This window comes from Musa acuminata, chromosome BXJ1-10 (assembly GCF_036884655.1).
Source record: "Musa acuminata AAA Group cultivar baxijiao chromosome BXJ1-10, Cavendish_Baxijiao_AAA, whole genome shotgun sequence".
NCBI classification, from domain to species: domain Eukaryota; kingdom Viridiplantae; phylum Streptophyta; class Magnoliopsida; order Zingiberales; family Musaceae; genus Musa; species Musa acuminata.
Window position 1 is genome coordinate 35,324,164 of NC_088336.1, and position 27,747 is coordinate 35,351,910.

The 27,747-nt window shown below is 41.6% G+C and overlaps 4 protein-coding genes across 5 annotated transcripts; all 4 read left to right on the plus strand.

The window, feature by feature from the left end:
- The first annotated feature begins 5,291 nt into the window (after positions 1-5,291).
- LOC108951471 (subtilisin-like protease SBT1.5) lies at positions 5,292-13,346 on the plus strand. Of its 2 annotated transcripts, XM_065085206.1 has the most exons (2): positions 5,292-5,518; positions 10,797-13,346. In XM_065085206.1, exons 1-2 carry the CDS (start codon positions 5,317-5,319, stop codon positions 13,082-13,084), a joined length of 2,490 nt encoding a protein of 829 aa, XP_064941278.1. In that variant the 5' UTR covers positions 5,292-5,316; the 3' UTR covers positions 13,085-13,346. The 2 variants fall into 2 exon arrangements, with proteins under 2 accessions (XP_064941278.1, XP_018674763.2); XM_018819218.2 differs by lacking the exon at positions 5,292-5,518 and having other exon boundaries at positions 10,614-13,346.
- Positions 6,236-8,339, plus strand: LOC103970012 (uncharacterized protein At1g01500-like). The gene is made up of 2 exons (XM_018819208.2): positions 6,236-7,821; positions 8,030-8,339. Exons 1-2 carry the CDS (start codon positions 7,168-7,170, stop codon positions 8,252-8,254), a joined length of 879 nt encoding a protein of 292 aa, XP_018674753.2. The 5' UTR covers positions 6,236-7,167; the 3' UTR covers positions 8,255-8,339.
- Positions 13,347-13,885: 539 nt separating the features above from the next.
- Positions 13,886-17,758, plus strand: LOC135594727 (ethylene-responsive transcription factor 1-like). The gene is made up of 2 exons (XM_065085207.1): positions 13,886-14,347; positions 16,549-17,758. Exons 1-2 carry the CDS (start codon positions 14,083-14,085, stop codon positions 17,379-17,381), a joined length of 1,098 nt encoding a protein of 365 aa, XP_064941279.1. The 5' UTR covers positions 13,886-14,082; the 3' UTR covers positions 17,382-17,758.
- Positions 17,759-22,912: 5,154 nt separating this feature from the next.
- On the plus strand, positions 22,913-23,662 carry LOC103969704 (auxin-responsive protein SAUR76-like). The gene has a single exon (XM_009383334.3). It carries the CDS (start codon positions 22,992-22,994, stop codon positions 23,409-23,411), a length of 420 nt encoding a protein of 139 aa, XP_009381609.2. The 5' UTR covers positions 22,913-22,991; the 3' UTR covers positions 23,412-23,662.
- The last annotated feature ends 4,085 nt before the right edge of the window (positions 23,663-27,747 follow it).

Consider the following 27,747-nt stretch of genomic DNA (forward strand, 5'->3'; position numbering starts at 1 on the left):
CTCGTAATATTTTATAGATCTAAATATTGTTAACTAAGAGATGATATATTCCAAGAAGTTTCTAATAATAACATGTAGTCTCCATTGAGCCTGGAGAATAATTTAATACGATATAGACATACTATAAACGTAGCAAATAAAATATGTAATATGAAAAGAGTCTACGAAACCCGATAAAATATCAATAGAAATTATAAATAAAAATTTAAATATATTTTTAAATTAATTAAAATATATTATTATTTGTGAAACTCAATATCAACAAAAGATTTATCTAATTAATCCTAAATAATTGAGATATGTTGTTATTGTAAAGAAACAAACCAAATTGTAGCGAGGGAAATCAACAAATTTCGAGAATAAAACGAAGCATCATACAAGTACAATTTGGAGAATAAAACTGCAGAAAGTTGTTCGGAGGTTCATACGAGTACAATATCGGTGTGTCCTTCTCATGTTGACTGCTTAGATCCTACTAGATTTCATCAGCTTCATATTGCATACATCATTCTGGAACCACAGACGAAAACAATGGATGTGTGTTGCTACTTGTGCTGCTGCATAAACACAGCAGGCTGGGTTGCAAACACTTTTGAGGTTTAGCGAACTCCTCCAAGGATGCCACGGGAGTGTTTTACGTGATCCAAATCGACAACGACGAGTGGTCAGCCCAGTCTTCATCGATGATCCATGACGATGATGAACCATTTGTCCTTACTGTTATAGGCACCGAGAACCGTGAGGATTCGTTTGATACGAGGTCTCGTGAATCCCCCCAGAAACAAAAACACTCACTTTTATCAGCCACAAAGAAGAAGTCGCCGAATGTGGTTTCTTAAAGTAGTTGATGAAAGAGAAGCGCAGCAATTTGTTGATACTGGGAGAAGACCAGAGTGATGCAGTGCAAATAGAGAAGCAGCCAAGTTGTATCTTTTTCATTCAAACGGAGAACTGCATTGTGGAAAGCATAGTCAACAACAGCGGCTTTTTCCTCTTGATTATTGCAATCATGTGTTGTTGACATGGAGGACATCATATGTTACTCGTGCTTCCTTCTAGCAAAGCTGAGACAATAATCAATGGTCATCTGTGTATGGAAACACCAAGCACTGTGAAATATGTCATCAGCAAAACCACGAAATACCATGACATTTGCGGTTTTTGAATCTCCAAAAGAATGAGAATGCTTGTGTTTCACTTGTTCGGATCAGTTTGTACGGATAGTATTTACCCGTCTGGACTTGAACCAGCACACAGACCTCTCTCTCTCTCTCGATCGCACTGCCCGCTACTAGCAACCTTTTCCTCCTACTCTCACTGCTTGCCGCCGTCACTCTCCACAAAAGTAATTATCCTCTTCCTCCGCTGCATGCTTTTCCTCTTCCTCGTCTGTCCTCTTTTTCTTCTCCTCCTCTTCTTTACCTTCTCCCGCTCCTACTTCCTACTTCTCGGTGCTGACTGGTACACCTGCATACCATGTCTCAGTTGGATCTGCATGACTGCTGTCTAATTATTTGGATTTAATGCAGATATACATGTTGATTATGGTCCTTTTTATTTCACAAAAAACATCTTTTTCCTCTTGATTATTTATTAAGAGAAAGAACAACTCTGTTGGTATCAGATTCAAAAAAAATAAACATAAAGATTTATGTAGTCACTGTTTAACTTCAGGAGAACAATTATCAATGTATAAACAAAACACTTGACACAACCTCTCAGCTCTCGGCTCTCAGCAACCACTATCACTAACTTCACACACACTTGTCAAAAGAGCTCTCTATGTATAGTGTCTGCACACTAAGAAAAGAGACATCACATATAACCCACTAATCTAAACAACATTAAACGACCTTAATAACCCCTAATTGGTAGCCATAAATCATATAAGACATTTTTATCAAGCCAAAGATGACTTTAACAATCTATCACTTGAAAATTGATTTCAATCAAGTTTTTGCACTATATCAATGCAGCAGCTCAGCATTTCCCTTACTCGTGGAGTTGAACACAACTTTAATTTATTAATATCACCATCTTAGTTAGCATATACTTCATTTTGATATGCATTGTTCTAATATGGAAAGATGGATTTTTTACTAATTGAATTGCACTCTTTAACTTTTTGAATATACGACACTTCCCTTCTCTTTCTTAAAAGTACTTTTTGAGAAATATTAAAGCCAAATTATCTCTCTTTATTAGCTTCAGTGGCAATCTTAATTGTATTGCTCTTTTTGTTGTCAATGTTTCTAGCCAAGTCTGCACCAATAAAACATTTTAATGTTAGTTCTCCAATTCTAAAATAGAGTATGGTAGATATCTAAGGATCCATTTAATTACTTCTCAACGAATTTTACTATGGTTATTCATATACCTACTCATCACTCTTACTATTTGTGCAACATCGTGATCGGTTCCACATCAAAAATGTGAAACCTTTGATGAAGTGTGGTCGAGTTAAGCTAGGTTTGACTTGTGAAACCTTATGTGGTTTGTTTGAAATCAGATTAAGAGTTTTTCTGTGACTGAACAACTTAGTAGAGCCATATTTTCAATAGAGTGTTCTAAGAAAAGATGGATTCTCCCTTGGTGCTAAATGCCCGCCCTACTGTTGTTTTGATGATATATGTAATAATGAAAGATCGAATAATCTGTGGAATACAAACGCAAGAGAATGTTTTATGAATTGCTAAACATCTTGTTTATTGCCAACAACAAAAAAAGAAAATTGTTGAGCAGATAGGGGTGAATTCATTCATATACTTTGCTTGAATTTTGAGTATCTGTCTATCTTTTTTTTATCAGATGATTACAATATTACAAATATTATGAGTGTTAGTGTTTAATATATACTTTTCTTAAATACAAAAAAAACCACATCTACATCATCTATTATATTATATTATATATATATATTCATGCACTAGTGGAAAATTTGAAGTAGTTGGTAGAAAGGATCATCATCTCAATCAATCAGGAGATTGTTTGACTGACTTAATTTTATATATCTGATTCTAGAGAAAAATCTGCAAGACATCAGTCGTATCTCCATGACTAGCCTCACTCTTTGTGGATAACTCCATATGATCTTTGAACTATCCGAAGAGACATGCATTAGCACCAAAAACAACTTAATCGCAAGAGATCTCTAACCTACAATATGGGATGAAAATTAATCATATAACACCACATCAGTTCATTTACGATCGTCGAAAATATCCTTTGAGATCACATGATGAGCTGATCTCTGACTACCAACCACAATTATACATTCATTTGACAGCAACTCGAGGGACACTGATGTGGATTCACAGAAATCATGCATCAAGTCCTGCTTGTCGATGTCAACTTGACGACTCCATGGTCATGAAATAAGATACCCTCAAGCTTCTTTTTTGTTTCTTTTGTACTCTTTATTTCTTTTTTGTTTTACTTCTGGTGGACCAACCATGGTTGGACTAATGTCACATTTATATTGTCATTTTTTGGACAGATGATCTTGCCCGATCACAACCAATATCTTTTTTCTTCCACAAAGTCTCCTCTACGATGGGTGGGTCATATGATGATCAATGAAGAGATCACAACTTGACGCAGGAACAACAACACATGGATCGACAGGATACGTGAAAGAGATCTCCTGCTGACTTGCGGCTGATTTGTTTTACTGCTGACAATGATGAATCTCAAGTCATACTAATGTGTGACCACAATAACATATACATATCGACAACGTCAGAAAGCTGGAGTTGCTGCCCACATCCCAGACAACGTGTTCCACGCTTGGGGACGATGGGTTGGTTGGTGTTAAGAGGAGTCTTTGAGAACCGAGAGCAGCAGTAAAGGGGGAATTTGCTCCATTAAAGATGCAAAGGGAAGCGCACAAAGCAGAAGAGAGTTTAGGTCGCATGGCCTAATACAAACCTTTTTCTGCTTCATGTTCGTATATGGCGAGTTGTTGTTTTGGGCATATGCTGTCGGGAGTTGGATCAACTCAGGGAATGAAGATTAAATAGTGGCACAGGAGACATTAGATTCCCAAATATTAAAGTGGATACAATAAATAAATGTTAACATTTGTTAGAGGAAGAAAACTTCAATCCCTCTACGAAATAAGAGAATAATCCAATACAAGGAACAATATATTCTCTTGAATTATCTGAGTTCCGATTTTTTTTTGTGAATATTTTCTTTCCATCTTTCTAGATTTAATAAAAAGGACCTTTTTGTGAGTATATATATATATATATATATATATATATAAAGTATTTATAGAATAATCAAATCTTTATTTATATTTTTTTTCATAATTATTTTTTTCATTCAAGTAAGTAATTTGATCATATCAAGACTCTAAAAATACTTGTACATTCTTTTTTTGTTTTAATTCTCTAGAGTGAATGTATCTTTCATTTATTGGAGTTTTAAGGCCTTCATAAATTTGATCTACATGATATTTTTTTTTAAAAAAAATCATATTATTATGGACTCCAATATTATTTATACTGGGAAGGAGTATCCTCATCATCGTTGATATCCCCATAGGCTATGCAATCTATCTTATCTTTGGTCCTTTAGACATTGTCTTCTTTTTTAATAAAAATAACAGTCTTTCGTATAGTATAGTAAAGCATCAATTATTGTTCATTTGTTCTTTCTTTTCTCAAGGGAAGCATTTAGCTCTTGGCATTAGGCACACTAAGAGCATATCGGGGGAGATCGACAAGCACATTGACTTTTGTGAACATATACTTTTCTTATAATTATAAAAAAAATAAAAAAAATATAGAAGACCATGGTTGATTGGTGGTGCAACTCTTGAGATTTTTTTAATAAATTTTCCTAGATTTTTTTTGTACCCATGGATTCACACAATTTTTGGATCTTGTAGATCGAGATGGGTCAAATGAGAAACTTATTGCTTGATGCCTAGGGTGTGCATGTATCCCGCGGGGCACTCCGATCCGATGATGCGTGTTGTATCCTCGATCACATCCCTAAAGGTGTTAATATCGAATTAAGTTCTTCTAATTATGCATACAAACCTATTGCTTCCTGCATTCATAAGCTTAGAAGAAGAGGGGATTCCGTTGGTTGAAAGAAACTAAGTCACTATTATTAGAACATCCCACCTAATTAGTGCGTGTCAATGGGCCCATGAGGCACATGTTGGTTACCCTTTTGCATCATTAATTTATTCCTGCATCAAAACATATGCTAATTCATACCCAATATTTTAGGGAAAAGCAAAAGAAACAAAGCTCCACCTCAAAGGATCGTATAAAGATCCGATTCTAGCATGTGAAAGGGGTGATGAATTCTTTTGCAGACACATCAAGTGCTTTTATATATATACATCATGCACCACATGCTCTTCCAGTCCCTACCAAGCCTTCAAACCCCTCCTCGTCATCATCATCATCATCTCTCTCTCTCTCTCTCCTTCTTCTTCTTCTTCTTCTTCCTCTCGAGATGCTGTCAAGAAACAAGGGCGGTATCTTCCATCTAGGGGAGGATGAGACCACCAAGACTATAGTGAGCATCAGAGAACCAAAGCACATGAGACCGGCATCGGAGGGCATCGAAGGCCTTCGAATCCTCATACACCACAAGGAGCAAGGATCAAATGTTGTGACAAAATCGACTTGCAGTCTTTCCAAGGGTTTAGGGTTCCTAAAGTCATGCTTCCTGTGCAAAAGGGAGCTCAGCCTCTCCAAGGATGTTTACATGTACAGGTACTCTCCCTCATCTCCTTGTACCCTTTTTAACTTTGCAGGTAATCGAGGAGGACGTTTCACTCTTCCATGTTCTAATAATTCATGACGTGAAGTTTGCTGCTGAAACAAAAATGATTTTTTTGATTCGAAGCTAAGGAGAGTTTTGTTTTCACATATAATGATTTAGAATCCATTACCTCTTTCTATTCTTCGTCGTCTTCTTAAAATTACAAAGCTTGTAACATCGCCTACAAGACTACATACATACACATCACGGAACACTCGGTGCTTCGATGTTTGTTTGTGCCATTGCCTGATGGACACGAGATGATGATGATGATGCAGGGGAGACCTGGGATTCTGCAGCAAAGAATGCCGTTCTCGCCAGATTCTGCAAGAGGAACGACGAGAGTTTGAGATGGCAGCGAGGGCGCGACTGCGGGAGCCTCAACATCGTCTTCGAGCCAGCGCTAGGATTCGTGACCCAGATCGAAACAGTAGGATACCCGGAGTGGCCTAAGCACTCGGTTGACCGTATGGAAGGTTTAGAGAAGATGCTATGGATCCTCTTCTTTTCTTCCCCTTGTTCTTTTAGAGGAGGAGAGGCATCCTTTTTTGGAGGAAGGAGAAGTCCACAGTGTTGTTCTGTTGACATAGGAATGAATAGTCGACGTCAAATTATGCATTCATTTTCTTTTCTTTTTCCTTTTTTATTTGCAGTCATCATATATCATCTTTCTTTCAGAACTTCTTTTACTTAAATACTTCCATAGAAAATAAAAAAAAAAAATTAAAGCTTAAATGAAAAATATAATTTAAAAGCTGAAATATACTAAATTTAGTTGTTGGCAACTCATCAAACATATAATATTTCTACTCCTTCAATTCTTAATATTTATTTTTATCTTACATACATGACTTTTTAAACATATACATATAAACAGTGAGATTCTTTTGGATACTGTAATTTTTGTTGGTTTTGATTGAGCCCTTGAAATTAATTTCAAGTTTGGAAATTAAGAAATTATGATTTAATTTAGCAATAAGCAGAAAATAAAAATTGGTGATTAGACTAATAACAATGATTTCGAGCTATATTTTAGAGGCCCCAAGAAAGCTAAGCTTTCTACTTTCTGACACAATTCCATCGCTGATCTCACGGCGACATAAATTTTGTTGGGCTCACCGCACAGTGCAGAGAGGGCCCCGCGCGCCACGCGCCTGGCATGCGCGTACGTCGTCGGGCCCACGTGGTCGGCACGTGAATGTTTGACGGTGCGAGCCGATGGCCGGGGTGGCTTCGCGCGTGGGGTGCTGTCCGTGTTCCTAATCCCACGTGCCACGACAGGCCACCTAACGGCACGCGTCTCCAATATTTCCACGCGTGACGGAAGCGAGGCAGCCACCCGAGCGGAACAAACGCTCTCTGTTGGAAACTACGACCGCCATGGTTCGATCCCAACTCAGAGGCATCTTCCTCTTCCTCCTACTAAATCACACTCTTCCACGAGCTATGGCCGTGAAAGCGGAGACTTTGATCCTACACCCTTTCAATCTCAGTTCTAAAGCCTTTACCCATCGGCACACCTGCACGCACACCCTCAACAATGCCATCGAGATCAAGGTAGTCTACGTGAGGATCATCACCTCCACCCCCATGCAGAGCACCATAACGATGGCGTTCCCTGCCAGAGAGGATGACGATCGCTCGCTGACAGTGAACGGCAAGGCGGCCGTGCCAGTGGTTCTGAAGAGGAACAGGGTCGACGGAGCGATGGGCGAGTCGGTCTACGTGAACACCGACTGCATCAGGTTCTCCGGCAGCTGCCTCGGGTTTGAGATCAGGGTGCGGGAGGCGTGCAGCGCTTTGGTGGTGGGGGCGGTCGGAAGGAAGGGAGATGGGAGGTGGGTTGTGCAGAGCAGAGAGGGCGGCGGCGGCCAGGAGACGGGGGTGGATGGGGCTGTGGTGGATGTTTACTTTGTGGGGCGGAGCATGGGGAGGGCAGTCGTGCTGAATAGGGTGGTGGAGATGAGGAAGACACGGAAAGGGTTGGACTGCATCCCTGCATGTGATGATGAAGTGGCCACAGATGATTCTGAGGTGAGTTTCCTCATGTTTTTCATGAGGAAAATGGCCCTATTTCCTACCCAAAATTAATCTTACTTCATCAAGCATATTATTGTCATCTCGTTTGACGATACTTGGCTTCTGTTTGCATTTGTCAGTATTCATTAATATCAGAATATGGTCACACGTATTCAACTCAGAATTCGTTTATCTAAGGACTTTATTTTGGTCTTTTATGAAGGAACCGAAGAAAGGGATCAGGGAAGAACAAAGCTGTGATGGGGTAAGTAGTGGTTACATTAAGAATGGTGGGGAGGATGAACTGGGAGAGCTGTCATGGTTCAGCGCAGGAGTAAGGGTAGGAATGGGACTGGGGCTCGCTATGTGTTTGGGGATTGGTGTTGGTGTAGGCTTGGTCATGAGAAGCTACCAAGCTGCCGCAGGAACCCTTAGGAGGTTCATCTAACAACAGATCTGATAGCTTCTCTGGGGATCTTGTAACGTACTGGTCATCTTCTTTTGGCGCTCTAATAACACAAGAATCTTCTATATTGCTTCAAGTTAATCTCTCTCTCTATCTCTCTCTCTCTAAAACTTTGGACTGATCTTGCCTCCAAAAAATATAGCTCACACGATGAGTTCTAGAGATTTTTGGTTTCTTATTTCAGCTTGTAGAATCACAGGATGATGATTGAATCGACTGTTGTAGATATGTGCTTCCAACTTTAAGACGACGAAGATGTGTCCATGTTTCTGAAGAAGCAGCTGCTCCATGTGAGTGCGCCTAAAAGGTTGCCACCCATCTCTGGTGGCAGTCGAGCATGTGGCTCTATTTTGATGTCCAAAGACAGAAGAACAAGCTCCATCCAGAGTGAGAGAATAAACTGAGGTGTCTGGCACTGTAAACCAGACAGGCACATCAGTTCATTGTGTAGAGTGAAAGACACTACAATCCACCGAAAGGTTGACGACGCATGGGTCGAAGTCATGGTGGCAGCGAACAGACCTGGACCATTATAACTGAGGAAGGATCAATAGAAGGATCCATTTGAAGTCCCTGTCGTTACTGAACACTGACGCACAAAGCTACACCCCTATCAACTTCTCATCCGAAAAGAGAAAAGAGAGGATAAGATCAAGAAAACATATGTGATAGAGTAGATCTTGTAGCGAAAAGCGAAATGGAACCATCGCATATGCACTAGGGGTATAGTATGACGACGACAGAGTGATGATGTATGATAGATAAACAGCATCTGATAGGAGGATGACATGAGGAAATGTAAATGGTGTTAAGAGATCTTTATCATCTCTCTAATGCCCATCCCTACCATTCAACGCAGGTCTAGTAAGTGCATGTGAGCTGTACTCGTCTCTTCCGAAGCAACATGCTTCTCTGTGTCGCTGCGGCCCTACTTTGTCCTTTATCTTTAGCTTTTCCTTGTTCTCTTCCTTTAGGAAAACTCACCCAGGGCTTCTCTGCCTTTGTGAGGGAGTCATAAGAGTCTCCATGGTTGGGCACTTGAGCAAGGTGGGGAGGCTGCAAAGCAGGTACGGATGACAGGATCTGAATACTGCCGAGCATGCTACAAAAGAATGATACCACTTGCCTACTTGGAACTCCTCTGTTCTCTAATTCTCTGACCACAATTGGCAGCTTTGTCTTGATCTCGGGGTGCTTAATCATGAGAACGAGCTGTTAAAGGTGTTAAGAAGCAGTGGAAGAAACAGCAAAGAACAAGAATTCTCTGATTTATCTCAGTAAAATAACACTGTGAACTATGACCATAAAGGCTTTTGACTCCATTTCTGATGAAGCTATGAAACTTTCCATTAGTGAAGATTCGTTCTGTAATCCTTATGTAAGATAAATATTTAGTCTGATAATGATATATTCCAATAAGATAGTTAATGCGTTAAAGTGACTTTGATATTATAAATAAAATTTAAAATTTTAAAATTTTAAAAATAAAATAAATTTAAAATAGTCGATGTAAAATTTAATAGTTCAATATATTTTTGCCTATGTTCACATCCAAAAACTAAATACTTAAATATATAAAATAATTACATATAACATGGTTTGCATTACCGATCCGTACCGCCCGGTACGGGCGGTACGTACCGGTCTGCCAGACTTTCGGTACACGGATCGACTTTCGGTATACGGACCATATGTTACCGTTCCGACACTGTAGCAGTGTAGCACGCCTGAATATATCGCTCGGTACACCTGGGTGTACCGAGCGGTATATCGTACCGTACCGGTACCGAGCCCAGGTCGAAACTCCGGTACGATACGGTTTTGTAAACCTTGACATATAATGAATTAAATTTTCGTTTGAGTTATTTTGAACTCTAGCCTACAATCTTTTTTTTTACACAGTCTCACATAAATATTAAAGTATTTTTTAATTTTTTATTTTATGATAAATTTTTATATATTTATAAGAAACAATCATGATTCTTAAGATTTCCTTATCTTTAATAATGGGAAGGGTTGGACCAGAGGTCAAACTAAAACTAGAAAATAAAATAAATTTTATTTAATATCAACCATAAGTTAATTAATGTCATTTATTATAGATAGGTAAAATGTTTAATAAATAATAAAATTATTTTTTTGAAAAATCTTTCTATTTAAATTTTTTTTCTGAATGAAATAAAAAATATCAAATAAAAAAAATATCATCAAAAAAATATTTTTATTAAAAAAATATCCTAAATAATAAACATTAATATTTTTAGCCACATAAGTGGTGAAAAAAATAAAAAATAAAAACTCTCCACTCTCACTTACAGCACTATATTACATAGCGCTGTCCCTTCACTTACCTCACTGTCCCTCCCACTCTCTCCCTCTTTACTGTCCATCTCTTCCTCTTTTCCTGCTACCTCTTCTTCCTCTCGATATCAAATGATGGGGAGCAAACTCTGCCTCCAGTTTGCGCACCCGCCGTTATCCTTCTTCCTTCTCTTTCTTCTTCCCTCGATCGTCGCCGTCGAACAGCTTCAGACGTACATCGTGCGGGTGGACGCCGACGCCAGGCCCTCCGTCTTCCCCACCCAATCCCACTGGTATGAGACCGTCGTCCTCGCCTCCGCCTTATCCACTGAGAGCAGCGCCTCCTCGGCCCCCGGTGGCCCGCTCATCCACACCTACTCCTCCCTCTTCTACGGCTTCTCCGCCCGCCTCTCCCCCTCCGCCGCCGCCGCACTCGCCTCCTCCCCTGGCGTCCTCGCCGTCCTCCCCGAGCTCGTTCGCCACCCGGACACCACCCGGTCCCCGGAGTTCCTCGGCCTCCTCTCCTCCGACCGCACCGGGCTGTTGGCGGAGTCCGACTTCGGCTCCGAGCTCGTCATCGCTGTCGTCGACACCGGCATCACCCCCGGCCACCGCAGCTTCTCCGATCGCGGCCTTGGTCCCGCCCCTGCGCGTTGGCGAGGCGGGTGCGTTTCCGGGCCGGGATTCCCGGCGTCTACCTGCAATCGCAAGCTCGTCGGCGCTCGGTACTTCTCCGGCGGATATGAGGCCACCTCCGGCCGCATGAACGAGTCCTCCGAGCTCCGATCCCCGAGGGACACCGACGGACACGGCACCCACACCGCTTCCATCGCCGCAGGGCGCTACGTGTTCCCTGCTTCCACCCTCGGTTACGCCCGCGGCGTCGCGGCTGGCATGGCTCCCAAGGCCCGCCTCGCCGCATACAAGGTCTGCTGGGCCGCTGGTTGCTTCGACTCCGACATCCTCGCCGCCTTCGATGCCGCCGTCGCCGATGGCGTCAATATCGTGTCCCTCAGCGTCGGGGGCGTCGTCGTGCCCTACTACCTCGACGCTATCGCCGTCGGGGCTTTCGCAGCCGCTGAGGCTGGCATCTTCGTCTCCGCATCCGCCGGTAACGGCGGTCCTGGGGAGCTCACAGTCACCAACGTCGCTCCGTGGGTCGCCACTGTCGGCGCCGGGTCCATGGACCGCGACTTCCCCGCCTACGTCAAACTCGGCGACGGCCGTGTCCTTCCGGGAGTCAGCGTCTACGGCGGTCCAGCCCTCAGTGCCGGCCGCCTATACCCACTCGTCTACCCTGGCGCCGCCCAGGGCGCAGGCGACGGCTACTCGTCGTCCCTGTGCCTCGAGGGATCCCTCAACCCGGACACCGTGAAAGGCAGGATCGTCCTCTGCGACCGCGGCGTCAACTCCCGCGCTGCGAAAGGCGAGGTTGTCCGCAAGGCCGGCGCCGTAGGAATGATCCTAGCCAATGGCATGTTCGACGGCGAGGGCCTGGTCGCTGACTGCCACGTCCTCCCCGCCGCCGCTGTCGGCGCCATCGCGGGAGACGAGATCCGCAAGTACATCGCCGCAGCCACCCTCAAGTCCCCGGCCACCGCCACCATCCTCTTCCGCGGCACTCGCCTTGGTGTCCGCCCCGCGCCGGTGGTTGCGTCTTTCTCCGCCCGCGGGCCCAGCCCCCAGTCGCCGGAGATCCTGAAGCCAGACGTCATCGCCCCCGGGCTCAACATCCTCGCGGCATGGCCCGACAACGTCGGGCCCGCCGGGATCCCATCCGACCAACGGAAGACAGAGTTCAACATCCTCTCAGGCACGTCGATGGCATGCCCCCACGTCTCCGGCCTCGCTGCGCTCCTCAAGGCCGCGCACCCGGACTGGTCTCCGGCGGCCATCAAGTCGGCGCTGATGACCACCTCCTACGTCAAGGACAACAGGGGAACTACGATGTTGGACGAGTCCACGGGCAACTCCTCCGACGTGTTCGACTACGGTTCCGGCCACGTCCACCCGCAGCGAGCGATCGACCCGGGGCTCGTTTACGACCTCACGGCGACGGACTACGTCAACTTCCTATGCAACCTGAACTACACGCAGCAAAACATCAAGGCGATCACGCGGCGACCGGCGGATTGCCGAGGGGCGAGGAAGGCCGGGCATGCCGGAAACTTGAACTACCCATCGTTTTCGGCGGTGTTCGTCGAGGACGGGGCGAAGCGGAGGATGTCAACCCACTTCATCCGGACGGTGACGAACGTAGGCAACGGGGCAGCGGTGTACAGGGCGGAGGTGCGAGCACCGGAGGGGAGCACGGTGACGGTGGAGCCGACGGAGTTGGCGTTCCGGAGGGCGGGGCAGAAGCTAAGCTTTTTAGTGAGGGTGAAGGCGGCCACGGCGGAGAAGCTAGCGCCGGGGAGCTCGAAAGTGAGGAGTGGGGCATTGACATGGAGTGATGGAAGGCATTCTGTGAACAGCCCCATCGTGGTCACAGTGCAGGCACCATTGTCGTGATGACATACAGGCTTCAATGCTTCTCTGCTTCGGTGGAGGCCAGAGTGAACTTGAATCCTCTCTCTATGCTCCAGAAAGCTCCAATATATGCTTAAGGTTTCTTCTCTCTCTCTCTCTCTCTCTCTCTCTGTGTTGTTGATTGAGGGTGTGGCTTTAGAGGAGGGGAAGAGAGACATGTCGGGTGCAAATTCAAGTGTAATAAAACTAAAGCAGGAAGAGAATGATTCAGCAACAAGAAGAGATAGAGTAAGATTGTTTTGAAGGGTCTATTCTTGTTGTCATGTAATATTCTGCTGCTGGAAGCAGTGCCCTGTGATTCCCTTTTGCTTTTGTGCAGCTGTAGCTTCCTTGTCGTGGTGCAGTGGGGAGAGAAGCTGTGGGGGAAATACTCTGTGAGCAATGGGTTACTGCAGAGCAGACTGCTAGGATGATTACCAGTGCCAATACTAATCTGTACCTTCTATGTTTAAGGACTGGTGCTGTTTAGGGTTTATACCGCTCAGAATTCAACAAGAGTGTGGCAAAGAAATCCTCGTGGAGTTCCTCTAGGGATTCAAATGTGTTTTCTGGATGCCTTCTTGTAATATGATAGAATATATATATATATATATATATATATATATATATATAATTTTAAGGGTAAATAAGACATTTTTGAAATATAGTTAAAATAAATAAATAAATAGAATTGCAAGTAAATAGTAAAGTGGAATTGCAAGTAATAATCTTTAATTAATTAACAAATAAAAGTATATATTATGTGCGTTGACGCTCGTACCGGTGTTCATGCATTTTCCAGACGCCCCGTCTACCTATCGTCACGATCACGTGCCCTTTTCCACCGCCCTGTCTGCCTACCATTAGGAGCGTTTGTTCACGTCCATCTCCCCAGTCGATCTCTATCCATTAGGCAAATGACCTCTTTGATTCGGTTTTCCTTCTATTTGGCGTCCTCGAGAGAAGCAGGAAGAGTGTTGTCGGGGATCTGAGGCTCGAAGATGTGTGGAGGGGCGATCATCTCCAACATCATTCCGGCGGGCCCGAGGTCGCGACGGCGGACCGCCGGCTACCAGTGGCTGGACCCGAAGAATGAATTTGGAGTGAAGGAGTGGGAGAAGCCGAAGGAGAAGAGATGGACCATCCGTGGCCCTCGTCGCGCTTTGGAGAAGACGGACGACGACTTCGAGGCGGATTTCATGCAGTTCGAGGAGGACGAGGAGGATGACCTCTTCCACTTCAGGCCCTTCGCTTTCGATTCGAAAGGTACCTTTGTTAGAGTAAAAAAGAAAAACGATTTTTTTTTAGGTCTTGTCTATGCGAAAATTCGGATTTTTTATAAACATTTGATTTGCAGAAACTTTAATGAAAATAATTGGATGTGTTGACATCTTGCGATCTGTGAGAATACGATGGTTGTTTGGCTTTGTCAGGTACCGGGAAAAGGGCGATACAGTTCCTTTATCCTCTGTCTCCTTTCTGTCTTGTTTAGCGAAAGTAGTTCATTCGAGCTAAACACTAAAACATAGAAATTTAAGTTCTTCTTCTTTCTTTCCAATTAGTTGAAAATTTGTCAATTGATATATTCCGGACACATTGGCATATTGTTATGTCAATCGATTTTATACCTTCTCTATCGTTCATCTTTGTGTGATTGGTTATTGTATTTCCTGTTATTTTCTGCAGGTGATGGTCTTCTGGGATATAATATCTCTGTGCACGTGGTTCCTTGATTTCCTTTTTGTCTCTTGGCCGAAGTTTTACATTAGACTCGTTAACTATTACCTAATTATTATTTTTTAAGGACTTCTTGAGTGATTGCGGATGTTACATTATTTTGTATTAAAAAAAAATTCTGTTGATGGGATTAATCTATGTTGTGTATTGGATCTATAGTTTGCTTTTCTCTTGCTATTTCTATGTAGGATAAACCTTCATTGCGTCTACTCTCATGCTGTTTTTGTTTCTTTAGCTCACCAATGAATTAGTTTTTGTCTGTGTTTATGATTATTGGTGAAATGACAAGTTTGGTACAGTTTTGTGTAGTAAAATAAAGATGAACTTTGATGAAAGTTAAACTTATTGTACAACATGGGAGTAATCCCAACTTAAAAAGAGGGTTCTCGCACAAGCACAAGCCTCCTGCCAATTTGGATCTAGGGAGGATCAATGACTACATCCTTACACCTGCAAGAGAGTAACACAAGCTCTAAAATGTAATTCCATCCGTTAGTAACACCAAATTGGAAACCTGGTGTTTCTAATGCTACCAGAAAATATGACATAAACATCTTATCGTTCTTGAAGTTATGACATCTATTGATTTATTGGAAACAAATCACGAGCGAAATCTATCTTTATGTCATAAGTTTCATGATGTGTACAGGCCATAAAATTATTTGAAAATGCATTCCTCGAATGTGTTCACTGTTCTTTAGAGAAAAAAAAAATATTTATCGATGAGGACAACATATAAGGAGCCCATCTTTTATTTTTCATCAATTAATTTAAACTAAGCATCTCAGCAATGCAGTCTTATTTGTTAAAACAGTTACTTGGACATCCTAACTTTTTTGTTATTTTAGTTGGAAAATCTTATTCATTGTTTTTATCTAAGCAATTTTTGCAGGAATTTCTTTACAGCTGTACTCTGGTTTATCATATTTAATCGGTGCCCATGTTAACTAAAGCTGGTGATTTCCCACTTTGAGTATGACTATGATTGAGTGGAACTGTGGAAGTTTCTTGGCGTTTGCCTCTAGCATAAAGTAATACCAATTAGATATGCTACTTTACCCACCAATGGACACACTTCTCTAGAAAATTTCTAATGTAATTAAGCAACAATTTATGAGGATTGTGATAATGTTGGGCATGAAATTCTTCTCACTTCTTGTGGTGGAGTCTTCTTGACCTAAACCACCATTTTTAGATAAACTCATTTTTCTTGGAAGGAATTGATAACCGAGGGCTGGCATTATGGTAAGGTTACTAATTTGTACATGGGTCACCAAGGTTTGAGTCAAGAAAACATTCTCTCTAGTTATAGGGATAAGGATGCAGCATCTATTAATCCTCCACCTTGGCAGAAACCTCATGCCACCCTTTTGTAAAAAAGGACCTGATGGCAAAGGTTATTTGACAGTTTATGTGAAAGCTAGATCTTCTGCTTGATATTCAAGCGAGCTAAACATGCAGGAGATATTTGAGCAGGACAAGTAGAAACACAAACATCATTCTGAGTGCAAGCAATTAAGTGTTCTCCATTACCATGCTTTGTAGCTTAGCTATTATTGATAGTATAATACTATAAGTATCATATTATGTGGTTCTTTTGAATACGAGTTTTGTGATTATTATACTATTTTTTGAATAGTCAGATTCATTTAAATCATCAAGGCAGATTTGAGTCTCTTTCAATTTGTCAGCAGATGTCTAGATCTTCATGATGTTGGCTTTGGCTGCAGATAAACCAGTCCCTCTGAGGCCTTCAGTGATTGATAAACCTTCATCTAAGTCTGCTACAAAGAACAGAAAGAATCGATATAGGGGAATCCGCCGGCGTCCCTGGGGGAAATGGGCAGCTGAAATTAGAGATCCGTGTAAGGGAGTCCGTGTCTGGCTTGGAACCTTTAACACTGCTGAAGAAGCTGCCAGAGCATATGATGCTGAAGCTCGTAAGATCCGTGGCAAAAAAGCGAAGGTCAATTTCCCCGATGCAGCATTCCCCCGTGTCCGGACGCTCCTTACAAAACTGACTGCACCAGAAACTCCAAGAACAGAGATGCCCAGAACTGATAAGTGCTTCAATTACTTGAATGACCCATTTCAAGATTTCTGCTCTAGTTTTGACTTCACTGAAGTGGAGCCCATTATACAATCTGAGGAACTGAGTCCATTCCCAGTTATAAAACCCGCTCCACCTACTGTGATAGCGGGGATGCATTTATATTCTGACCAGGGAAGTAACTTATTTGGTTTCCCAGAAAATGAATCTCTAAATGAGGCTAAAACTCCAGATATCTCATCAGTTCTTGCTGCAACAATTTTTGAAGTTGAAAATGCAGCATACTTGGAAAATGGTGGTACTAAAAAACAACTGAATAACATTGTAGGACAATCTGTGCTTAATAATGAAAATGCTTCTGGAAATACTTTCAAAGAATTGTCTGATTTTGAACTGTACATGAAGTTTTTCCAGCAACCTTATTCAGATGGGAGCACAGATGACTTGATTAACAACCTTCTCAGTGGTGATTTCACTCAAGATATGAGCAACGTGGATCTCTGGAGTTTTTGATGGCATGGCACACATGGGAGGCAGTGTCTTCTGAGGGTACTCAAAATATGACATTCAGTGTTGTGTCGATAGGATATAAAAATGCTCTCCTTTAATAAAATGTATGCTTTTTATGGTTCTGTTTATCTTTTTTTTCTTGCTAGTTGAGCTGTTTCTCCTGTGTTTTTTTCATATTGGAGGGAGCTTCTGCTGACGCAGGATCTAAAATTGTCGCGTAGACTGATTTATGTAATTTTACCATCTCTCTTTAGAATTCTGAGTATAGGAGTTCTGTTTGAGTACTGGATTTGCAATCCTTATGTTGGTTAAAGTAAACAATCAGTGTATTAGAAACTGTTGATTATTGTTTTGGCTTTATGCCTGATATTTCTAATGAAGATACCTGTGGACATCATGGTCATTATGCTTGCATTTTGCTGATTGCTGTCTATTTTCATCTCCCTAAGATGGAGTAGATTTTTGAGTTAGTGGCATAAATGGGACTGTTGGAAAACTAAAACCTTATTTGGTGCCAGGATGTTTGTGGTATTGTGATCAAACAATCGGCAATAGTTTTTGACTTGAGCATGTGGATTGTTTGCTGGAATATTGATTATTTTGCTTTTTGTATACTTGATTTCCAGCTTTGAAGAAATGTTAAAACCTAGTTCCATTTGTCTCAAGCAAATATTCCTAGTATAAAAAAAACAAATATTCCTTCTATTTCAGAAGAAAATTGAAGATACGATCCAAATTTCCCCTATTTATTCAATTAAGCTCATGTTAGGTCACAGCCAAGGTTAGCTTCCTGAAATCCAATTTCTTCAGAGGGAGGAAGAATTGGCAGCATGGAGATCTAAGGCTTGTTAGCTTTATTGCTCAACATCATCCAAGTCTGTGCAAATTTATTGCGACAGGTAGAGACAACCAAGAGTACTATGAATCTGATATGTGACTCTGATTGTAATTCACCAATCCAATTTATGCTTTGAATAATATGAGTTAAAATCCATCTCTGATCTGTAAGGATCTTTGTTTGGAGAACAATTTACATGGTTTTGGGCTCTAGTAGTGACAAGCATGATGCATAATTGCTCCACAATGCTTATGAACACCTTGTTGCTGTATCTCTAAACGAGCACAGCACAAGAACACCTACTCCAGTGTCAGTTTGGTCCATCGTCAACGCTCTCTGCATCAAGCAAAACATTCTCTCCTTCAACATTACATTCAGTGACATCTTTGCTACACATCAAATATGATTGGCACACCACAGATAGAAATCTCCAATGAGTTACTCGAAAGTATCAAGGTTTCTGTGACTCGAATCTGAGTGATCTTACTATGATGTCAAGGCTCACCTTTGATCAACATCAGTGCTATATTACTGTGACCATCAGCATGCAAAATTTTGTAGAAGCAACATCATGCAAATGTACGAGCATGATTGATGGGCAATAAATAATTTGGGTGCTGGGAACTGAAACAAATAGCTGATTCTTGTAGCTGTTAGATTTCTAAGTGTACAGTTTGCTTGAGGATGAGGTCTTATGGACACCAATAGAAGAATTCAGCTATTGAGCTGAAAGGATTGAAAGAGGCAATTCAATGGGAAGCTTATTGTGTTCTTTCTTCTTGCTCCCCTCACCAGTATAATCTTTGTAGCAGTACGGAGTTCCTCTTTGCTTTCCGCATCAACACCAAGAATAATTCCAGTATTCCTTTCTTTCCAAGTAGCCCAAGAAACTGTAGCGGTAATCATGTCCGACATCTTGTTGTGTAAAGATCACTTCCCCCTTCTGTTGCAGCAGCAGTTCAGTCTCCCTGTATTCCAATCTCCATCTTGTTCAACACAGTGTTGCAGTGGGACACTGAATCTTCTGTCCGATGGCACATCGCACGCCTCCATTATTGCCTTTTCCTGCACTTAGGTCCTTCGAGTTCGTCCTATGCCAAATTGCCATCTCCTGGAAGCAGAAGCAAAGGAGGCAATCGAAAGAGCGAGAGCAATCCCACCACCACAAGCAAGCAAACAAAGGAGGAGCACCATCTGTTTCTGTCATGCGTATGTCAAGGAAGCAAGGATGTGTCTCCCAATCAAACGACACTCTTCCTGAAGTCATATGATGCATCGAACTGTCTCCTCTCCAAGGAAGGCATGGATGTGTCTTCCAATGCATCAACATCTTCCGAGATTACATGATGCAGTGAACTTTATTGTGCCAAGGAAGCAAGTGTCAGGACCTTCCACATGCCATCTATTACTTACTGTTCATGAATGGTCTCCCTTGGTCTCGCTCATCCTTTGCAGATAATATCCTTCACTTAGAACTCGGAAAAAAGATATAATCTTGTCATGATCATTAGAAGAAACAAAAAGATTTCAAACTTCAGGTGGAGTTTACTAAGCTCTTACAACATAAATGGGAAACTTTAGTGTAGAAATCAATCAGCCATGGCGCAACATGAGCAATGCATCAAATTCATAGCACTTGGACTTGCCTACCAGTAGTACTGTTCTTCAGAATCTCTCTGCTAAGCACATGTGCGATTAAGATGTAGGGACTCGAGGCTATGATAGGTTCTGACCAGAGGCTATAGTAGCTGATGTCCTCTGCCACATGCTCTTGATTCGACATATCTAACATAGACTAACTTCGATCGACTCGTACCAGCCGATAGTTTTAATTAGATAAGAGAGCATAATATATCCCACGTTTCACCATCAGCCTCTCGAATAGAATGGAACTCTTCGGTCACAAAATATAATTCATTAGAGCATACACCCAGCCAGCAGCAGGGTATGCACTCACATATTTAATTCTATCAGCTTCCATAAACAAAAGATTAAGCTAGATTTCCTTCGATTATGATCAGCAAGTGTCTTACTCGTCGTGCAAAGGTTCTCTGCTTCAACCGTTGGGGGTGGTGGTGGTGGGTTTCTCGGACTAAGAAACTGCACTGCATTCAAAACGTGAATCTCACAATCATCTATCACTTTTTCATATGAGAACTTCAGTTTCAGTGACTAAGGTGATACCAGTCAAACTTCAGTACATTGACATGTAGACAACAGCAGAAAACATACGAAAGCATGTGAAGAGAGAGAGAGAGAGAGAGAGAGAGAGAGAGAGATGTGAATGGCATTCTGCATTCAGGAATGCACTGAAAAGAGAGAGTTACTTGACAACAGAGTAAACTGAAGGCCAAGCTGAACTCAACTTTCACTGAATCCCTTCAGCTTTAATGAATCAAACTGCTCCTGCAACGATGACCAGTGAATTATTTGTGGCGTACGAGTGTAGCTTCTCATCAGCCCAGCAGATCAATTCTAGCTTCCAGAGGAGTAGCCAATGGCTGTTCTCCACCAGGAGAATTCTCCACAGACAACTCAGAAAAGCTTGGCTTCATGGTAGACTGTTGTCTATTGGGCTACTACACAAGAACCTTTACAACTGCAGTCTAGCCATGAAGGAAAGAGCTGCTTCCAAGAAACCATTGGTGTCATGTACCAGTGTATCATAACCAGTATTGGATTCCCAGTACACTTATGCTATAAGCAAGACCAAAATCTCAATTCATTTGTAGAAGAACTTTTTGTAGATAAATTATCTGCTCATAATTTTTGCAGAAATTTTTATACAGCATTCACTATGTCTTGTTATTCTTTGCCTTACCTGATATGATGAACATGTGCACTCATATTAATTGTGGTCAAATTATAGCCTTATCCATTTGAGAATACAGTGGTAAGAAATAGTCATTAATATATATATATTTGTACATTTTCACCTAGGCATGAATTCTATCCACATCAAAGCCAGTCATTGTGGCTCCATTCTTGTTGGATTAACAGTGAAGAAGTGCTACATCTCAATGAACTATATTAAATTGCTTGCACTTAACCTAATGTTCTTTTATAGGAGAAAAATCGGATAGCCAGTACTTTAATATTATTTTGATCAAGAGAATCAAAACCAACTACCAGACAAAGAGGAACATCTACTTTTGTTTTGACAAACTCAGCTTCATCTTCTGGTCGCCAGTAGACTAATTGGTACTTGTAAAAACAGAATTGTTTGATAGGAAGGTCGAAAGGAATCCCAGGACTCAAAACTGTCCTCCTCTGATCTTAATATAATGCTTGAAGTAGCCTAAAGCAAACTAATGATTGGTGGCCTTTCCTTTGTTTAACCACTGTTACAGGTTGGGCACCTAAATGATTCTTGCGAGTGCCTGCTAAAATGTGGAGGAACAGAGACATTTAGCAACTATAACTATATGCATATTTGACCTTGTTGGCACTCTAAATGATTCTTTATGGCACCTCTTTCACCATACCATTTTATATGACTAGCCCAAGTCATTCTGCTGATGATAAACATGTATCACGTCAACCTAAAAACTTTTTGAGTTTTAGATTATGAACTCTTTCGATGATTAATGATATGAAATTATCTTCTCAGAATATCTTTCTTCATCTCACATATATGAATATTCTCAATACTCCATCTCAAATATACCAACTATTAGAAAAAAAAAATTGTACTAAAAATTGGATAGTAGAGAAGTTGTTTATTAACAAATCATGTATTTATATAGATATAAATACATGCATGGAATCATCTAACAACAAGTTTTGTTCTTACATTCTAGAATATAAGAACCATATATTTTTTTTAATCGTAAGATTGTTTTCTAGATAAAGTGGAAAAACCTGTAGGTCGGGACATACTAACTACTTCCATTCACATGTCCATCACTTTCACATCTCACATCATTATAGGAGGAGAAAGGATATCTATATGTGCACCATCTTGACTTTCGTTTCGGCTCTTGGCCCCTTGGGTTGGTTGCTAACATTACACAAGATAGATAAAGAGATTAATCTTTGTTGATCATGAGGTATTATTATACTTAGAACACGACCATAAAAACAAAAAAAAACAGAGAACCAAGCCGACAGAAATGAAGGTTTGGACAAAGTTTAGTGAGTCGGAAAGCTTTTACAAACATAAACAAACAAGGGTTTAGCTGGATATAGATTGGGCAGAACAGGTGAAAGGATGAGCTCAAAAGCTTACACCGAATCGTTCCTTCTCTTGTTGTTTTGCTTGTCGTCAGAAACCTGAGGGGAGGGGCTTTTACCTGATGATTACTGTGCGTGTAGCTGCTAATGTTGCATGATTGACACATGGTTACAATTCACAACTCAGCAGCTACTGTTGTTGCTATCTACTGTAGACAGTTTTGGCATGCAAAGTACTGTGTGTGTGTGTGTGTGTGTTTTAGAGTGGTGAGATGGTCAAAATATAGCCCACAGTTAAAGAAGACAAACCGGTGGCTACTGCTTACAACACGCATGCATGAACCCATGGCACCGTACCTGTCTTCCACCCACATTTATACCACTCATCATCGCCAGATACCCATGCATGAGTGGGTGTGCTTGCGTTCCTCTCATCTGTCGACCATCCGGCTGGTCCCACTTCGGTGGACCCTGTTCCTTCCCTTTTCTTTAAAGCCGACCTCCCTCCCCGTCTTCCTCACCCAAGCTCCTCTCTCTCTCTCTCTCTCTCTCTCTCTCTCTGTTGTGGGTAGAAGACACCTTCAGTTGGCAGAAGCGATTTGATGGCGAAGAGTGGGAACGGGAGGCTGAGCAAGCTGAAGTGCATAATAAAAAGGTGGCACTCATCGAGCCGGCTGACGCGCACCGCCCCCTCAGGCGGCGGCGCGTCCTCGTCGAGGTCGCAGGACGAGGAGGCGTGGCACTCGGCGTCCTTCCACGGCGACCAGGTCCCCCCCGGGCTGCACCCCGTCTACGTCGGCAGGTCCCGGCGGCGTTACCTCGTCAGCGACGAGCTCGTGGGCCACCCGCTGTTCCGCGTGCTCGTCGAGAGGTCCGGCGGGCACGGAAGCAGCGTCGGCGCCGTCGGCGGGACGGTGGTCGACTGCGAGGTGGTGCTCTTCGAGCACCTGCTGTGGATGCTGGAGAACGCCGATCCCCAGCCCGAGTCATTGGACGAGTTGGTGGACTTCTACGCCTGCTGAGGCTGAGGAGAAGACCCACCGCGCGCGGAGGACCTGACTCGTGCAACAGGTCATAGGAGTAGAACTATTAGTGCAACATTACCTTTCTCTCTCGGTGTCCCAAAACAAAAACACAAAAAAACACAATGTGATGATTAACCACTTGTAATTATCTTTAAGATCGTGGCTGTGTGTGCCAAAATTTGCTAATGTCTTGTATGATCTTGCTTTTTATCTATTGAGCAATTTCAAGAAATTAAATATTTTGTACATCCCAATCGGAGAAGTGTCGGGGTTGATGATCTTCTCTTTTGTCTTCTCCTCCGAACAAACATACATTACGATCGTGACATAAAAGGAGAGAAAGAACATTGCTATCCAACAACATGTCATGCAATTATCCCTGTCGACCAACTAAGACCATGCATGAAGTTACATGGAGGAGGAGCTCACACTCGACAGACCTAGTGATGTCCCATAGAGTTCTTTACATGGCATTCATTATATTTTCCTCAAAATACCATCAGAAATAAATAAACATATGGCAAATTTAATTTGAAGGTGGGTGCAACTAACTACTAATAAGAATTAAAAGCAAAGGCATCCTTAAGATACATCCAAGGATGAAAGCTAATGTTTCTTCTCATCGTGATGAGGAGGAGGAGGAGGAGGAGGAGGAGGAGACAGATTAATCGAAGCATGTTCGAGTGCATTCCCATGTGCCGTGAAGCGAAGAAACCGGGCATATGTTCCCAACTCCAGTCTGCTCAATCACTGATCCATCAGATGTCGTAGATATGGAGTGTATAGAGTAATGTTTTGGAAGATATCTCTTTCTTCAACCTTCAGCTAAACGACATCCATTAAATCATCAGCTGCATGTGGCTTCTCGCTGAGCAAGTTTTACCCGTAGGGTTGGGAGTAAACTAGTGAATGCACATCACAGAATGCAGGCACTTGCAAGTACTGATGGGCAACATGTTTGGGTCAGACAAGCTAATTAAATTTGAGCCCACTGGTACGAAAGCTAGGGTTGGGTCCGGGCCGAGCATTTAATTGGGGGAACACTATGATTCACTTATTATCTTTTCTTTTTTTTTTTTCTTTTTCTTCGAGTATCAGTGAATTATTAATCATCCTCGAATGGTGCACTTATTAGATCCTATGTTTGAGTTATACAATTATAAAGTCGATGATTAGAAAAATAAATACAAGACGTATGCGACTCGATATTTCTTGCTTATATTTACGAGAAAAAAGTTAATTTTTTCAAGAAAAACAATAAGTTTGTCTTGTATACATTTTTAGATAGATCTCGAAGAATTTTTCTCATCTCTTTCTCATGCTCTCTAAATCTACTAGATAGATTAGAAACCCGATGAACGCTTGGTGTTTTATCATATTTATTTTAATCATCTATCGATACATGAAGTATTCATAGAGTAACACTTAAGTCCTTAATTTTTAAGATTTTTCTTTCACGTATTTAAATTTCTTATCGACTTTGAAAATATAGAAATATTATCAATCCCGAAATAGCCCATAACATTCTCTATCTAAATGTGTATGATTTCAATGTGACTTCATAAATTTATGATTTGAATGCATTTGATTACTCCTCTATACAATCCAATTATGTTAGGCTTCATTTATTGGAGATACAAGTGATGCTTTCAGTCGGTATATCTTTTTGCACTCTGACCTAAAAAAGCTCTTCTTTATACCTCTGATATTTAGTTAATATATTTTATTTTTTTGAAAAATAAATACAAAAAAATATGGAAGACATTTGTACTGCTGGTGAGAAGACAATTCAGTCCCTAAAGTATAACTCAAACTACCAAATGTAGATATGCAACTATCGATGGGACAATTTGTTTGATGGTCTTTGTTGTACGTCCTTCGTTCATGCATACCTCTTGTGATCTACATTTATTCCTTTGTTTGACTACTTTTATTCCTTTGTTGTCACACCACCAATCAGACGGCTAACATTGGTGTCTTTCTTTGGTATTGGTATCTGATAATTGAGTTGGGGAGATCTCGACCCTTGTTAAGGTTATTATCACGGGAGATCTTAACTATTATCAGTATCATCAACATGGCAATATATATCCTTTTGTCATATCACATCGTTCTTCCACCACTCCTCTATCAAGCATGACACTTGCCGTTCTAGCGTCATTTGTGTTCGCAAGCACCACCGTTCTGTCGAGCGTCACTCCACTGCTCTCACTACAAGTATAGTTCCACGTAGCATAGCAACCGAGATGACATAGCTCTTCATGTCATCTCCATAAAAAAAAAAGAAAATTAGAAAATAGTACCCATCCTTGAAATTAGGTTTCATCGAGCTTGGCAAACTTGATTACCTTTACGATGACGATGGACTTGAGCTTGATGGATCGGCGAAACGAGTCTGATCGGATTCATCTGCTATATTTCAGACCGATGACCTTAATCAGGTGGGAAACACGCCATCGATTCCGAATTTGTGTTTGACCATCAGAATGATTGTTTCCCGTCCCTTGAAATGGTGTTGGCATAACCTAATTTAACAGTGCCCAGAAAACGTAGCCAGTCATCGCCATGCATGACCTGAGTAAACACTTTCCACCCACAATGGCCGGCCATCCATCCTCTATCTCTCTCTCTCTCTCTCTCTCTCTCTCTCTCTCACACACACACACACACACACACACACACAGAGAAAGAGGAGCGTAAGAGAGACAGAGAGCACATGGTTTGATCGTAGCTGTGGGTCAAAAAACGGAGCACATGACATGTTTGATGCCTCTTTATTTATTGTCTTCACCAAAGGCAAGTAGACAAAATCCACTCGTGGGGGCAAAATGATTCCCTTATCTGTAAGAGCAGCCTCGACGTACCCACGCCTCCACTTGATCTCTGGAGCAGTAGAAGATAGATGTCACAGAGAGAGAGAGAGAGAGAGAGAGAGAGAGAGAGAGAGAGAGAGAGAGAGAGAGAGAAGCAAAGTTATGGTGATGGGCTCATGAACTGGTATTTGGCTGCAGTAAGAGGTGGCCGGAGAGGTAACACCTGGGGCCACAGCTGTTGTTGTGCTTGCGGAAAAGAGAGAGAGAGAGAGAGAGATGTAAGCCAAAACCACGGAATCACATCACATGCCAATAGCCTTGTGTGTACATGCATATTTACTGCTACGACAACTACGGCCAAATTGATCGAGTCGGTTTGACCCCATCTACTTAACTCTGAATGCGAGTTAAGTAGTAATAATAGTCAACTCATGCACTGCCGCAGCAAGTGAGCTCCCACTGGCAGGGTTAAAGGATGTCAACATGGGATCAACAGCTCACTTCTAGTGTAGTAGCTTAATGCACATCTTTTCTTGGATCACAATTCCTTCGTCCATCTTCTTGGATCTCCCAAATTAACACAGCACCTCTTCCGGTGTCAGAATCACGGATCCATCTATCTATGCCCGGCTGCATGCCAACGTAACGAAGGACGCCAACAGAAATATGATGAAGCATTGTGAAGATTTCGCATGTTCCATAATATTGAATAGTTAGTAGGACTCTTGCCAATGCCGAGTCTATGATAAGATAGCTCGGAAGAAACCCTTCTCGCATATTATATTATATTATATTATCAACTCAAACTCTTATTACTTAGAACGTAAAAATCAATCTAATCGTAAGGTCAAGAAATAGATCATTATAAAAGTTTAGATAATGTAACGAACTTGAATTCAATTGGAAGGCATCCCAAAATAATCATATTTTAAATGGATTTTATGTTTTTTTGTTTGTTTGTTTGTTTGTTTGTTTGTCAAAGCAAGCATTGTATTGGAACCAATGAGGTCAAATCGGATTAAGATAAGCCTTGATATGACCCAAAGCCAATCAGTTTGTAATCATAGTGGCAACCTGAAAGAGACGACTACACCTCTCAAATCAGAGAAAACTTTGATGGCTCTGCAGCATTAGGCTGCCAACGTTGACAAAGGCTCCAATCTTTTTCGTCTAATGAATAAGCTAAATGAGACGTCAAAGTGCTGCAACGAATGGATATAAAGCAAGATAGTTATTAGGTTTTCACTTGTGAGTTCATAATCCTACACCACAACGTATGGAGTGGTATCATCAAATCAAAGATGGGTGAGTCTTTGATGATTCATGTGATCCAACAAATATCTTTGGCATATCTTTAAAAGTATAAGACCTTTTAGTTTCCCTTTGGCATATCCAACAAATATCTTGATTTTTGACTCACTTTTGTAGAAAAATTAAAGTAGGAAATGTTAGAACAGCAATAAAATAATATGATCTTATAAGAAAATTACTAAAGATTAAATGAAAAGATTAAAAAAAAA